This window comes from Myripristis murdjan, chromosome 16 (genome assembly GCF_902150065.1).
Source record: "Myripristis murdjan chromosome 16, fMyrMur1.1, whole genome shotgun sequence".
Taxonomy (NCBI): domain Eukaryota; kingdom Metazoa; phylum Chordata; class Actinopteri; order Holocentriformes; family Holocentridae; genus Myripristis; species Myripristis murdjan.
The window spans coordinates 14,170,513-14,187,660 of NC_043995.1; the positions used below are offsets into that span (position 1 = coordinate 14,170,513).

Below are 17,148 nucleotides of genomic sequence, written 5' to 3' on the forward strand. Positions count from 1 at the left end.
ACAGTTGCTATGGAAAACACACAATGGAGCTGGCATTGTGAGCACAGTCACAGCTCATCCTCTGACAATTATGTGTTTTCACCAGAAAGATTGCAATTTTCAAGGAGACAATACCAACAGACAGAGGGAGAGGGAGGGAAAAGCACGTAAAGCACGCTCACTCGAATTTCAATCAACAAGGAAGGCCCTGAGGGTGATTAACAAAATGGCGGAAAAAACAGCTTCATTGTTGAAGAGGAATGTCAGCTTGCAGTCACCACGACACGACCGGAGAAAGACTGGAGAGGCTGTAGCTGGGTTGTATGGTGCACATGCTCTGTACCAACTGAATACCACTCATGTATGGGCAGGTGAAAGTGCTCAAGCCTTTAAGCCAGTCTTGCATTTACGGCTACATAGAATATACTCCACAATTACCTTAAAACCCAAACATATTACTTGCACACTCATTAACACTCACATCCATACCAAGTGTGCTATGCCCACTTCAGCAGTGCTTACATATATTCATATACACTATGTTCCTAATGCATGTTGCTATGAAAATTCAGCTGACACATGAGGGTATTATAGGGTCTAACAAGATAAATGTATGGCTATCAAGCAGGTTATTGCAATCATAAATCCACTTTATAGCAGACTATCGTTCAATTTCATACGGTGTAAATCTGATATAAAATAGCTACACTATATTGCATAATGTGAGAAAAATTATTTGTTCAGGTTAAATTAGCCATGTGTTCAGAACTGTTCCAGACATCTATTCCAATCACAAATTTCAGAGTACATGGTAATACCAACCTGCATTACAGCATTAAAGAAGCAGGTGTTACCCAGGTTATTAATGCCTTTGACAGGAACCAACATGCTGTTGATCACTGGACTCTTCCCTTTGGATGGGTCAGCATAGTCAAATGGTTCCTCTCGCAGCTTGATGATCTTGGGCGATGTTCCTGGAATACAGAGAGACTAAATAGGTCAGTGTTAAGTTGTAGAACAACAGAAAAAAAACATTTGGTAGTGGAGGTACAGATGAGTATAGCATGTACAGTTAATTAAAAGAAAAGATTTTGGGAAAGCCTTGGGTACTGAAGATGGACTATCCAATGGCTACAGCTGGATCAGGCCTTTAGGCTCAGGCTCCTGCTGACACCAAAACTTGGCAGCTAAGCTGCCAAGTTTTGGTTGAGGCTGAGGGCTGGAGCAGGGATGGTGGCTGGGGGAGCTAGCACTCTGAAATCCGGCCCTCGAGAAGGAAAACTGGGGCTGTCCTAAAAATGCGAATCGGAGCTTAAAAAAATTGGCCTTGCTTTCAAGTGAGACTGGGGCTGGGAGCAGGGAGCTAGGATGGCAGCTGGAAGGAGGGCTGGGTCATCTGGGAAAGCAGATGACAGCTGGAGTAGTTTCCGCTGGTTAGGGAGGGAGCAGTGGAGGGAATGCGGTGGGGGGAGATGGCTCTCCAGAGCCAGCTGTTACTCCTGATTACCAATGAAAACTAACCTAAAACAGAAACTCGGATACAGATGGTCAGAATCTAACACTGAGCTACAGACAGTCTACTGGGTATAATAGACTTGGCCAAGTAGTTGTAAAAGCCTATGGCTTGCCAGCAGCTAACAAGAGGGCTAATTCTGCGAATACGTACAAATGACAAGTGTTACGAATGCATATGAAGGACTTGTCTATGATCAAAAGTCTCCCACAGAAGCAAGTTAAAAGGAACACTAAAGCCAAAGCTTTGAATGAAAGAGTTTTTTGAGGTAAGAATGCCCAATGACACGAACTCTTTAGGCATAACAGGACTGAATTACCTATCATTATAATGGCTGTGGATGATTATACAATCAGCCACAGTACCAGACTATCTGAAATTCAGACTGACCCCATGTTCAGACAGAATACAAATAAAATGGAGGTGACACAAATGTATACTTAGTCAATGGAAGAGTTGTACAGAGCCAAATGGGCAAAGGTTTACTTTAGTTGGTGCAAATTAAGCAAATAACTCACTTAGGAGGATCTTTTTCAACTTCAGTGAGAGTTTAGGCTGAGGCAGTAAGGCAAAAGTGAAACAGGACTCCATCCACATGCGCAATAATGGATGCTCATTGCAGAAGCGTGTGGTTTTCCTACCATCAGTTAGTTGAAGAGGCAAAAAAGGCAATGCAGATGCTCAACAAGATAGCTGGAGTTTCAGGTAAATCATGCTATTTTCAAACGTGCTTCCATGTCATCCTGCCAAATTTGCTTGCAAGTTTTTCAAGTTAAGTTATCAAACTGTGTGAACATATAGTAATACAGAACTAGCCAGCCACAAGCATGGTACAAATACCTCGCAAACGCTTACACTAGGTATCCAAATGAAGCTTAGACAAGCGATCAAGAATTAATCCTCCCAACTCATCACTTCTAATTCAACTTCTAATTCACTAACTGGACAAGTGGAGTTCCATCAAAGTAATAGACAAAAAAGTGAGAGCACCGAAGGCTGTAGAGAGATGCTCCCTTTCTCGATCCCAGCACACAGCTCAGAAATTACATATTTAACAGTCCTTAGCCCATGTTCCAAGCTCAAAGAGGCATCAAGCTGCCTAAGAACCTTATACACACAGACATTACACACTAACCTAGAGTAAAGTTGCACAGCCGCTAACTGAAATATGAGCTGTGCCTTGACTAGACAGGTAGATGTCTTAAAATCCACCCAAGTATTACCATTTGATTGATATTAGTTATTAGGAAGGAATTTGTGTTTATGAAGGGTTCAAATTTTTTGCATTATAGTGACATGAGTTCCTCTCACATTTTGCTGAGCATTTCTCTAATTATTGGCCTGCACTTAGTACAAAGGTAGTTGTACTAAATATGGAGGAAAAGACCAGTATGGCAAACTCACACTCAATATTTGTTGAAAATTGTCAGGGTTTTTTTTTTTTTTTTTTTGGAGGGGAGGGGGTCCTCCCAGTGCAAAATGGCAAATTCCCGCAGTGACTGATAATATTACTCCTGGGGCTTTAGGGTGTAAAGAAATAGACTTAAAATTGGCAATGCAAAATGCTCAATAACTGTCACAGCAAGGACTCAGAAGTCAGTTGCCATTCCTTTCTGACAGTTGGCCCTGGCGCTTTATTGATGCAGTGGATGAATGGGTTTAGTCCAAGAACACTTCACCCAAATAAACCAGTGAAGAGAGCAGGTTGGCAGTGAAGTCCCTGGCCTCAACCCGCTCGCGCCCAACCCAAGGATACTGAACTCAAACATAAATCATCATAATAATCCTGACAACCTGCACCTTTACTCTTACCACGGTTCCCCTCAACATAAAAATGACCTTGCCTTTGCATATCTTCTTCAATTCACAGAACCACTCATTGTGCACAACACATTTACTGAAAAAGCTATTCATGCAGCAGCAGTAGTCATCCCACTGCTGGCCTCTACCCAGGGAGCTTTTCTTCTCCAGTACCGAGGACCTTGGCAGGAATGCCCTGGTCACAGTAAGTGGGATGTGAACCCTAGGCATTTTGTCCGTGGCCCAGCAATTTACATTTAACACTCTAATCCAATTCCACCCCCGAGACAGAGCTTGAGGGCAACTTTTCTGTCAACCAGATTTAAGAAGAAAATCCACATTCACTTGAACACACAGACCCACAAAGATTCCTCCAGATTTGCTACATTATTACATTTTCTCAGCTGTACAAAAGAGTCTTGCTTTAAATTCATGCTGCTTTAACTGATAATTGTACTCAAGGCCATTCCTGTTTTTTTTCTGGCCAAGAACCTTGTAACCTGCTCTTTTTTCATATTCTGGGGCATGCCAGATTCAGAGGGCAAAATGTTATTTCATAATAGAAAAATTACAGACCAATAGATAATTAACACTATTTACATGTTTATTTATTTTTTTTTTTTTTTCATTTCCTGTTGCTCCACAACCTCAATAATCTAACAGAAGATGCTTAAACACTGGCAAAAAAAAAATATTAAACATCAGAGTCCCATTTCCTACCAATGAGTAAGTAATGTCCTGTGGTTTCTGGGACTAACAGAGAAGGGACAAGGTTCAGCTTGTCGGGACGACTGGCTGTTGCAGACCTCCACCCAGTGGTGCCAAAAGCATCTGGCCCTCCGTGCTGGCAACATCTGGGGGCCTGTTTCTATCTCTACTACACAGCCATAAGGGAGCTCCCATGTGTCAACACCCACACAATGCATGGAAAACAAGTGGAGATGGGAGACGGCTGCTGCCCCATTCCAGAAAAAAAACAAACTGGGTATTTTTGGATTTGGTGTGAGTGTGTGTGATTGAGAAGGTGTGAAAAACAGTGTTTATGCAAGTGTGAATGACTGAGCAAAAGAAAAAGAAGTCAAGAGAGAAAGACAGCATAAATGAGTGTCTCCTTGTTATAAATGCTTGTGAGTAAACACACAATTCTAACAGACTTGTATACTTGAGCGTAAGAGCTATGACTGGCATTCACTTAAGAGGGAACAGAGGAATGGGGAGACAAACTGGGCAGAATGGGGATGCCTATAGACACACACTGCATCTGGGACCATCACCCAAGGTAAACAATGTTCAGGGAGCCATCTGGTAGGGACTGGGGGGAGGAAGAGGGGGGCGTAGCACGCGTAGGGGGGTGGTGGGTGGAGGGAAGGGTTGCAACGAGCACAAGCATATGGAAAAGCAGATTTTTCCTCTCCCTGCAGCAGTGAGCGAAGGCAAATGTCAGCATGCGCCGTGTCCACGCTTGACTGTGCTGCACTCGACACCACCACCTGGCCCTCCTTGCTCAGCCACCGAGTATGGGCAGCAGTGACACTGTGGAGCTTTTCCCCAGGGCAGAGGAAAGCATCACGACTCTCAGGCTCGCCCACATACACACGCACGCACACCAACACCTCCTGCACTCCCTGCTCTTTTTCACACTAGAGATATTTTACTTTCAGAGAAAACAGTAGATACTCAAGTGTTGGCAAAAACAAAAAAAAGAAAAAAACATTGAAGCTTAAATAAAATCAGTCCACAAACACAATGTTCTGTCACGTGCATGGTTGGATTGTTTTCCAATTTTGGTGCGCTGAAAAAGTAACCAAGGCCAACACCAAGTAGCATGGAAAAAAAAGAATCAAGCTCAGGAAGCAATATAATAACTGACAATTCATTCCTTTCAAGTTTGTTTCACATTGATATTTGTGATTCTTTTAAATTCAGTAGGGTTCCAGGTAAAACATAATGGTATTTCTTTGTAACAGTTGAGTGTAACAGCCACATACTGTAAAAATTCAGCAAATATAATATCTATCTATTTCTCCATCTATTGCTCTGTATCTAGGGTTAGGGTTAGGGCTCAATGATACTGAGGTCAGGCGACTGTGGTGGTCACTCCCAAACCTTCACTTTCTTCTGCTGTAGCCACTGAGGGGTCAACATGGCCTTATGTTTTGGATTATTGTAATGTTGGAAAGTCCAAGTGCGTCCCATACATAGCTTCCGGGCTGCTGAATGCACAGTGTCCTCCAATATTTTCTGATAACTTGCCTTGCTTCATCTTGCCATCAATTTTGACTAAATTTCCTGTGCCACTGTAGCTCGCACACCCCCAAGACATCAGAGATCCACATGCTTCACATTAGGGATGGTGTACTTTTCGTCATAAGCCTTGTTGACTGCTCTCCAAACATAGCGTTTATGGTTGTGACCATTAAGTTCAATTTTGGTCTCATTGCTCCAAATGATTTCATTCCAGATGTTTTGAGGCTTGTCTAGGTGCTGTTTGGCATATTGTAAGCAGGTTGTTTTGTGGCATTGGCAGAGTAACAGCTTTTTTTCTGGCAAATCGACTGTGCAGCCCCTCTCAAGTACCTCTTTACTGTGCATCTTAAAAACAGCCACACCAGTTTTTGCAGTGAAGCCTGTATTTCAGCTGAAATTGCTTGTGGGTTTTTCTTTGCATCCCGACCACTTTCCTGGCAATTGTGGCTGAAATCTTTGTTGGTCTACCAGACCATGGACTGGTATCAACAGAACCACTAATTTTTCACTTCTTTATCAAAGTTTGAACACTACTCTGACATTTTGAAATCTTTGGATATCTTTTTATATCCTTTTCCTGATTTATTAAGTTCAACTACCTTTTCTCACAGGTCCTTTGACAGATCTTTTGCCTTCCCTATGGCTCAGTATCCAGCAAAGTCAGTGCAGCCATGGATGAAATGTGCAGGGGTCTCTCAAGAGCTAAGAAACTCATTGACTATTTATACACAGGCACTAATTACAATAAAACAAGTCATAGGTGTGTAAACCTACCCTTAAAAGCCATTTAAACATGTGTGTCAACTTGTGTGTATATTATCAGGGCAAACATTCAAGGGTAAGTAAACTTTTGATTACGGCCATTTGGGTGATTTCAGTTATCATTATGATCTAAAAAGGACACACACAATTATATGACAATAAATGGCTTCATCTGACCACTATCCCTAAATAAAACAAAGGTTTTCTGCTTGATGAGTCATATTTTCCAAAAAATGGCCAATATTTCACAAATTATGTCATGGTATGTAAACTTATGAGCACAACTGTATATATATATACCCATATATCTTCATATATCTATATATGTATACATAAAATAAATAAGACTTTTTCAAATGGCATTTTTCTAACCATTTTAATGTGGTTCACAGTTGGGCTGAGAGTCAGTCACATTGCATGGCCAGTGGGCTTCATGCCTCCATGTTCATTTACAGTGCAGCAGTGTGGAGAGCCAAGGCCAGTTCCCTTCATGCAGCAGAGAGCAGGCAGTCAAGAGGAAGGCCAGGCAACACCAAATGTCTTATTAATTTGTTAACTTGTTGTGACTGCAGGGCATGAAAAGCCTGTTTCCTTGCCATCTGAGGCCAAGAGAACCCAGTGCCATGTTAGTTGCAGACCCATGTGCACACACGCACACATACATATACAGCCGTTGCTACACACTATCTGGCCTACTTCTGTGTGCGGTGGTGGGAATAAAGACAGAGTCACCCTTGATTACCTCTGTGAAAGCACCAACAGGGGACAAGCATCTTACTGGCTATTGACTCAGCTAGGCATACCTAACTGACAGGCGACTTCCTCACTCACACAACACCAAACTATGGACTATGGATGTCAAAAGCAGCAACCAGAGACATGAAATCAAGTACCACGGTCAAACTTGTTAATTCAAATCTCGTAACTCCAACCAACTGGTCAGCTAGCACATGCCTCATATTTATGGGTTCTGTAAGGTAAGGTGAGGTCATTTTTATTTCACGTGTCATACACCAAAAAAAGGTGCCCAGCCCACATGGGCTTACAAGACACACCCAGAGCAGATTTCATATTGTTTTAAAAAGCTAATGGTAGACTGCCCTGATGAATAAAATTTAACTTTCCCACCCCAATTGCAAATATAGAGGTGAAGGACAAAACAACAGAAACTGAATCAAGGACTAGAATGGGCAACAGTCAAACAGAGAACCTAACAAAGAGACAAAAAGGTATGGATGCCTTGGCGGAGGTTCTCTGTGAGCTGAAACACTTTGTTCATTCTATTTTTTAAAAAGTCACCACTTCAGTATGCCTCAGGCGTCTCACAAGGTTGGTTTCTAAACAGCTCTATAAGCCACTCATTACAAAGACATACCTCCTTGTTTGTTTGACAGATTCTCTGCAACTTCAGGAGTGTTTTTCATAATTTCTTCCACACATACTTCAACTAGGCCAATACTGATTCAGTTTTTTTTTTTTTTTTTTGTTGTTGTTGCTGTTGTTGTTGTTGTTTATATATCTATATCTATATATATATATATATATGTATATGTATATGTATATCTATATATATAGATCTATATATAGATATAGATATATATATAGATATAGATCTATATAGATATATAGATATCTATCTATCTATATCTATAGATCTATAGATATAGATATCTATTTATCTATATCTATAGATCTATAGATATAGATATCTATCTATCTATATCTATAGATCTATAGATATATCTATCTATCTAGATAGATAGATAGATATAGATATATATCTATATTTATATAGATATATATATAACTTGAGCTGCTGACATTTTATGCTGGTATTCAATGTCTTTAAATATGACAATTATTGTGCAAATTACTTAAGTAAATTTCTTGATGATATATTTGAATTAAAAAGTGAACAAAGATAATATTGCAAGTGATTCTCCATCTCTGAAAAAAAGAGAGATGTAGAGAAACCTCTGTCTTATCACAGAGGAAGGACACAGAAATAGTGATATCCAATATGAAGACAAAGACAAATATCAGCCTAATATACTGGTAAACCGATACATCGGTTTAACCATGTTCTTTATACGGTGTCATCAATCTAAAACCAATACCACAAGATAAAAAAGTGAATGTATGCATTTTAATTTTATTTATTTATTTATTTATTTGGATAACTAACTTTGGATACTTTCTTAAGTACAACATTGAGGCTTTGGAGGTATGCGTCTAACATCTTTTTACACATCATTGTGGGCAGTTTCTCTGATTCTGATTCATTGCTGATCCTGTGATATTGGATGTGGAGCACTGCTGAACCATGATCTTCAGGTCTCTTTACAATTTTCAGTGAGGTTCAGAGGCAGGCTTTGGCTGCCCCATTGAAAGACATTAGGAGATTAGTCCTGACACCACGCTGGTGTTGTCTTGGCTGTGTGCTTTGTGTCACTGTCATGCTCAAAGATGAATTTTCAGCTCAGTCTAACATCATGTGCACTCCAGAGAGGTTCATCTGGAAGGACCTTTCTGTCTTAGGCTGTCTACTAGTCTCTGCTGGTGTAAAGCATCCCCACATGATGCTGCCATCACCATGCTTCACTGTAAAAAAACTTCTTCGCCCTATTTTACCAAATAGTAGACAGGAGGAAAGAAAACTTCGAAGTACCGCATTGTTTCTTTTCTGAAACGCTGAAATGCGATTTCAGTTTCTGATCCTCTGATCCTTAAAATTTGTTGGTTCATTTTTGGCTTTCGGTTCTGTACCTGGAACAAGTTTGAGGTCCTGTCTGGCATTCAGCCCAATGAGTTTGGTGCAAATTTTCCTGAACATGCTTCCCAAGAATAATAAGCAAGATCTGGTGGGACTTCTAGGTCCACACAGATCCACACAGTATGGCAATGAACACAACCAACAGGAAACAGCAATGGTGATAGATACCCAGTGACAACAGCATCAGGACCAACGAATACAAGAAGCTGCAGAAATATAAGCAGAACTGGAGAAGATGTGAAAAGTGAAGGCCAAACTGATACCAGTGGTAATAAGAGCACTCATGGCTGTGACGCTCAAACTGGGACAACAGCTCAGACAGATTCAAGGAACAATGGCTGAAATCTCTTTCCAGAGAGCGCAATGCTTGGAACAGCTAAGATACTGCGCAAAACCCTCAAACTCCCATGTCTCCCATACCAGAGACCTGAGACACCACCCATAAGGGTTTTGAGCAGTATACAGGAAAAAATATTGTCCTTTTGAACACACAGACACAAACAGCTGTATATATTCTCATATGTCCATAAAGGCAAGATTTTTCTCTACATCTATGGTTATGCCTTTAAAAATCTGAAAAAACAGAAAAAAGTAGGCTGTGGTCCTATTCTAACAAATAAATATGAAGTACATAATAGACTAACCGTACTATTACACCTTTCAAATCTACTACTGCAGTGACATACGAAAGCCCTGAAGGTCCAAAAAAAGAAAAGAAACAGAGTAAAAAGTGAAGGCCATGGTGGCAGAGAACATAACCATGAGACAGGCTTATAGAATGTTAGTTTATAGAATGTTTTTGTCTAAACTGAAATTCAAGCTTCATACCTTGTTTCATTTAGATGGCACAAAACTTTTTTTTCCGCCCTAACTACCACAATGCCAGCAATTAAATAATCCAGACAGATAGATAGATAGGTAGACAGATACAGATATATAGATAAGAATCACAACAAGAGAATGGGAAATAAAAGGGGCAAAACACAGCAAGCAACAAGCTCTGATGCCTATTCAGAACCAACATTTTAATTTGTTCCACAAAGACACCCCAGCTGTGTTACAAGCTGGAGCCTAGCTCCCTGAGGTCAATTCGCTTTTTACTGGGACTCTGGTACTTGAGCTGAAGGCCTTGATGGTGAGAGAGCACAGTTAATAGATTTTCTTTCTTCCGTGAGCTGTTGTTGTACAAAACTATTATAGATTCTGAAGAATTCCTTGCTGGGGCTCTTTTGTGCTTGGGGTCTATAGGAAAAAGAGAGCACAACAACAGCTTCTGCCTAAAACCTGGCCTTCATACTGAAATGCAATTTCACAAGCTCATCAACAGACAGTGACAGTCCATTTTGCTACAACAATGGCCGCCCACTTCTTCACCTATTTAACCAACCGGTGTGGAACTATCGGGTAACAGAAAAGGTGACAGGTAATTTAAAGAGGCAAAGGGGAAGGATGCATGTAGCGACAGATTTAGCCTCCCACCAAACAATAGACCCCTGGTGGACACTGGGGATACACTGATCCAATGTCCAGTATTGGAGATGACCCAGGTTAATTTTGAGATATCCATACAGGGCTAGATTGTTTGATCAATTTCCAATCCATTTGTCTTGTTTTGTCCCTAAAATGCAGTATGCACTATATATGTATCTGAGTTACATGAACTATGCTGACTCCTGGCTTCCTTAACTAAGCACAACTTAGTTAAGGAATGTTAATTCCTCGGGCATACAATGATCCAGGAAACTATGAGTGATTCAGATTCTAATTTTCAAAGAGTGCAAAAATACATTTTCCATGTAATGTCAACTTAATTTTTCATGCAAACACATACAGAGCCCTAAAGTGCGTGCTTGAGTTGAACATTCTTTCAAACAATTTGTACGTTCATGTGTGTCTGTCTAGTGAGTTTCTGTGCTCCAGCTGTTAGGCTCCAGTCCCTCTGACTTGCTGAAGACCCTGGCTCCCACTAGTGCAGCACACGGGCCCAGAGGTGGTGAGACATACAGCAGCCCGACAAAGGGAAGGCGAGGGGAGAGAAAACGATCGAGATGGAACGATACAGAGAAAGAGAGTGGCAGAGTAGAGGCTAAACCCCACACAGCTGCTCTCGTTCTTCAGGGAACCCAGCCGGGAAGCATCGCTCAAGCGCCTAATTCCTCTAATGTGTGCAGCCATGCGATCAGGTGGGAGGAGGGAGGGGTGGCGGGGATATTGGAGTGCCAATCCCGCGACTCTACAGCCCTGGCTGAGAGACTGAACAGGGACCAGCCTGACCTACACTGGGCTCACACTGCCCACTGGTTACCAGGCACTGGACAGGAGGCTGGGTTGAGGAACACTGAAGCCCGCTACCCCGATCATTCAGCACAAGATAGATGCCAGTGAGAGTCAATATGTCAGCACCAAGTAGGAAGAGTACAGAGAGACAGCATTACAGCAGGGGGTGGGGGGATCCAGGGTCTGGAAAGGGCATCTGTGGGCATATATGGTTGGCTGATTAGGTAAGGGGGGCTCAGGTGGCCTGAGTAAAGTGAGAGCCAATAACATTGAAACAGTCGGCAGTTCCACTATTAGCAATGGTTATTGGTGGTCATTTGTAACTGGGTATTAAAGCTAAACCTCTGTGAGCACAACCTGCTGCCATAAAACTCAACTCCAAATGACTGATAAGGACAAAAATTTGGGGGATTGGTCCAGTACTGAGTGAAAATGCTTCAGCTGGCAGCCACATATGAGCTAAAATGTCATCAAGCAGGGCAACTGCACCCATCAAATTACAGAGAGGATTCCTACAGAGATTGACATCTTTCTTTACGTTTGACTTTTCTCTCTGATATAACATCCTTCATACTACTTATTGAATGATTATTTTTGGTATTATCCTGCCATGCTTATGTGTGAACCAATGCCAGCTGAACACAGTAACTTTAGCTAATAATATTACCTCCACTCTGTCAGGAAGAGATCTCTCCACTCTTGGAACAGCACTTTTAAGCAGAGTATGGGCAGCGTGTCTGGCCACAACTTCAGCATGTCCCTATCCAACAAAGGTAGTCTATTAAAGCTGCGTGAAGTGTTGCCTGTCATTTTGTTGACAGAATTGAAAAATGTGCATATATAAACTATTGTTTGTTTGTCTCTCTTTCTTTTCTTTTAGATAACACTAAGTTACTTTTTCTGTATTCCAACAAAACAAACTCTTCCTGGCTGGCACTCCTCTCTCCAGCTCTCATGTTTCCACTGCTGTCTTCCTGCAACAACTCACCTCATAGGAGATTTCAGAGTGACACTTCTTCTGGAGCGAGACTTCTGTTACGGTTTAGACACAGGTCTATCTCTTTTGGGATCCTTTCCATAATGTTGTCAGACACCTATAATAGCAATCTGAGCATGTCAGTGGCAAGAGCAAGCACTTTTAGTGGAGGTAGTTTGACGGGAGCTATTGCCCAATTTCATTACATTGCAGCCTGTTTTGCAGCTGCCAGTTGAAGCGTTCTCCCTCAATACTGTAACAATTATTTTAAAAAAAAAATGTACCTCTTTCAGTCATTTAGACTCCAAAAGGTGGAAAAATAGAGCCCAGGTTGAAAAATACTGGAATTTAATTTCACCGGTGAGTACTGTGTGCCATCTTTATATAGCTTTCTTATGGCAGTTACCCTGCTTTTCAATTGCATTGTTGCAGTATTTTAAAGTCATAATCGTAAAATCATGAAAGTTAAGGCCCTCAAAGCCTCAAGCAACTCTAATTTATCCAAGGAAAAGGACGTTTCTCACTTGATTGCCCATATACAGAATATTTCCAAGGTTTTCAACATTTAATGGTTACATCTATTACGAGTAATGTCAGTACACATACAGCAGTCTTACTCAATGTACATTCAGGTTGCCTCAACATTGATAACGACAGGTAAAGAACACTGATGGCCACTGCCACCAGGGGGAGTGGATGTACTGCACTCCTTGTTTTCATCTGGATCACTGAGTGACTATCAGAATGCACTGAGGTAAAAGGTAATGAATTATAAGGTAAGGCATATACTGAGGTGCCTTTTTTAAATATGGGAAAGTTCACTGTGGTATGGCTAATCAATACACAATCATGGATCTGGCCTAAGGACTGCCAGCACAGCACCTAAAAGACTGGCCACTAGTGTTTAGTAGTATCTAGTATCTATTTCATCTTACACAGCAAGAAAAAACTGAGGTTCATCAGTATAAATAACTATGTACTATTACTATTTCTATCAACAATAGGAAGACATCTGCATTTAAATCCTATCATTTAAAGTTAAGGCTGAGGACAGGTTTGCTGAGTTAAATGAATCAATCAATCAATCAATTTCCAACTCATTCTTGCTGAAATTCTCTTTAGACTGTGCTTGTCTGATAAAAGCATGATTCGCCATCAGTAGGTGACCAGACCTTGGGTTTGCTGCCAAACATATTACCTAATGTTGCCTTGACAGAGTGCTTTTGTAGAAAGTCCAGGGTCTGGGCCAAAGCCTTCTTATTACAGTGAGTGGAGAGCTCTTCATTACATTCAAAACACCTGTTAAAATGATAAAGGGACATGGAGAGCAGCAGACATGGAGACAGTGAGGTTATAAGTGAATTACATTTAACTAAACTAAGCAAGATTATGTTGAAATTAACCATTACTTCAGAACAAAGTTGCTTGAGTTCAATTGCAAACTTAAAAAAAACAAACTCTTGAAACATAATTTTGTATTAACAACCAACAACGTCAGGCTGTTGGGGAAAGAGCTGTTATAGTTTAACACTGATTTAAAAGACTACAAAACCTAAAACCTCCTTGAACCACTTTGTAGTCAAGATCAAACCAATTTTTTCACTGCACAGTCAGTTCTGGCTTAATATTTCAAGTAACAAACAAACATCTAACTTTTAGCTAGAAGAGTGCCAGAACAAAATAAAGGCAGGAATTAATAGGCTAAGAATGCACACCTTGAAAATGCCCGTGGTGTTAATTTAATACCACTACATTGGCATTTTCAGCAGAAGCTCTGTTCAGTATCTCAATGTGTTATAGTAGGGCATTAACAATGTGTGCTGTCTCGGCCTTTTCCTTCCAGATCAGTGCTAATGGACATCCAGAACTTCTCACCAGGCCTTCCAGGTGCTCAGGCTGATGGTGATGCAGTGAGACTCTGGATGGAGAGCTTGGTGATGCTTGGCAGAGTGTTGGATCTCCGACTGGTTGCAGCCCTGTAGGAGCATGAACACAGGACTTGGGTGTAAAAGGTGACCATGTTATATTACAACAAGCCTTAGGTCATTAAACACACAGAAGACATTAAATGAATAATCTGCTGCATTTTCTGATAAATCAAATGCTGCCTTGAAACCTTCTGGTACACAGGATTTTCTCTTCCAAATCCAAAGTGTTGCCAAAATCCTTGCCAAATTTTTTGACTGTTTAAAAGCTGTATTTCCTAAAAATTCACAATGGCAGAATCCATGGAGCGCATGAGGTTAACAACATAGGCAAGTGGTGGCACTAAGCTGAAAAGTCCACATTCTGAGTCAGAAAGTGAACGTGACCACAGACTAAACAATATGCCATGCTTGGTTTAGCTTTGCTATTAGCTTGCAGGACCAGAGCTTAACAATGTTTGCACTAGGCTGACTTCCGCACTGCTGTGACATACACATTTGGAGGGAGGGAGAGGAGTAGACATAGAACTTGAATTTCAGTGGAACACAGGGCTGGGCGATATGGACAAAATCAAACACAACCTTATTTTTGACCGATTACCTCAATATTAATATTATAACAATATCGTTGGGATGACTACTGGTGCTTTCACAAAATGTACACATTGAGGTTTTTGATAAACAGTCATTAGTGACTTGGATAAGATGATATAATGGATTTCATGGATATCTATAAAATAACGATATATCGCCCAGGCCTAGTAGAATGGACACTGTTTGCTGTGGTCATTTGACAAGTGCAAAAGACAGCGGGAACTGTCAGTGGAGCCGTAAAAAGTGTCACATTCACTAATTTTAGCACTTCATCATTTTCACCCACTGTCTACACAAGGCCAGCATTCATCACCCACAAAAGTGAAGCTTTACATGTGTAAATCTGAAAACACCGGGTTTTATGGTTTAGGGATAAACTGCTGAAGCTGTACTAGCAGAGGAAGAGAAGGTGTGAAAACCAAACAGAAATATGATGCACTTAAATCCAGTTTCTCCAGCAATCCTCAATTCCCCTCTAGCAGCAAGGCGATGGACACAGTGCACAAAAGACGCCTTTCCACGCTTCGTACTACTCCAGTGCTCAGATGGTAGTCCAAAAACCTCATCTCACTGTGTTTCTGTGATTGTCGCAAGTCCGTTTATACACAAGTTAGTCCACTATAACGCTCACTGTTCTTTTTAATGGCAGCAATTCAAATTATTGAATTATTGAATCGAATGCCTTTATTGTACCGTTTTTTATTATTATTGTCATTGCAGTTTGACATACAACAAAAATTGCTGTCTCTCAAATAGGAAAACTGTTTCCATTCACTCTACTCAAACACACACTCACATACTCACACATTAAAATAGGATAAGGTAAAATACATATAAAATAAAAATAAGGTGCTGTAAAACAGATAACATAAAGTGCCTATGCAGTTATTGTACTTAAAATTGTTGGGGAGGGATTTGGGGGTGAGTGTTCAGTTTGTGTATGGTTGTAGGGTAAAAACTGTTCCTCAGTCTGAAGGCGCAGCATTTCAGGGCCCTGTAGTGTTTTCCAGAGGGCGGCAGTGTAAACAGATGGTGAAAGTGGCGAGTACTGTCTTTAACAATCCTGCAGGCTCTGCTGTGGCAGCGAGACCTGTAGATGTCTTCCAGGTGGACAGGGGGAGTCAAATAATTTTTTGTGCTGTTTTGACACCCCTCTGAAAAGCCACCCTGTCTGCCGCAGCACAGTTCCCATACCAGCATCTGGTATGGGAACCAGATGGTATGCATCTCTGGCCATGTTGATTTAAATGGGAAAGTCCATTCTACTTCAATTCAAACTGTATGGGAATAGTTGTGCAAAGATTTTACATACAAGTTGTTGTAGAATGTTTACCTCAATATATCATTCACACAATTAACTTTGACGGCACAACATTACCTAGATTTCATAAATTCCACACTGGTCAGGCAAGACTAGTGAATTAAAAACTAGTAAACAAACAAACAAAAAAAAAAAAAATACCACCACAAAGGTATTGAAGGGTTGATTAAGTCATGTTTCAAATTCCTCTGGTAGCAGGTTTAAACAGGAAACTTCTGGATAAGTGTTTCATAGACTACTTTAAAAAAAAAAAAAAATTACCTGGAAACCACACTTAAGGCAGACCAGGATGTCGTATGATCCTGCTGGCTCTCCATCTATCATGGTCCGCTCCTTTAAGCACTCAGAGCACACCGACCATATGCTGGAGCTCACTGCCTTCTTCACTGAGCTCAGATCCACTGCCTTGTTCACATGCTGGCATGTCAACCCTGATGAACAAGCAAAATATTCTACTAAGATATTTTGTGTGCTGTTTAATTGTGTCCCAGTCAATTTCAATAGCCAGGAGTAGGGTTTATCATAGGCTGTTGCTCTGCAGGGTAGAGAAGCTTGGAAAACATTAATTGGACAATTTACACAGAAACTGTTATTCTGAAACGGTGACACCTTTTCATAAAACTAAGCTGCATTGTTTTCAATGCAAAAGGAATCTGGCCTGCAGGAATTACACTGATGTCATTTAGATAAGAGATTAGATTTCTATCTTATGGTATACTACCCTAGTCTCTGGCAATGTTCAGACACCTAAAGAGAGCAACAAAATATACAAAAAATAATATTTCTTTCTTATGTTGGAGGTGCCAAGATGAACATGTAACCTATGCCATTTAAAGAACACTTAAACACCACAGGAAACATGAATACATACTTTTTCAGTATGGCTAGTCCCAGTGTTTGTGCCATGCTCTGCCGACTGAGCTATACAGGATTACACAGTGCCAATATTGGCTTAAAATCCATTGCTCTGTCATTAGTAGT

The 17,148-nt window shown here is 40.8% G+C and overlaps 1 protein-coding gene across 1 annotated transcript in view; it reads right to left on the reverse strand.

Annotated features, from left to right (window-relative positions):
- The window catches only part of usp45 (ubiquitin specific peptidase 45), a 41,886-nt gene that overhangs the window by 23,844 nt on the left and 894 nt on the right, over positions 1-17,148 (reverse strand). The window contains exons 3-6 of the mRNA XM_030071895.1: positions 16,429-16,598; positions 14,203-14,303; positions 13,526-13,626; positions 802-953 (exon numbers count right to left, since the gene is read on the reverse strand). Of these exons, the coding sequence (XP_029927755.1) occupies positions 802-953; positions 13,526-13,626; positions 14,203-14,303; positions 16,429-16,598 (524 nt within the window). The remainder of the gene's footprint in view (positions 1-801; positions 954-13,525; positions 13,627-14,202; positions 14,304-16,428; positions 16,599-17,148) is intronic.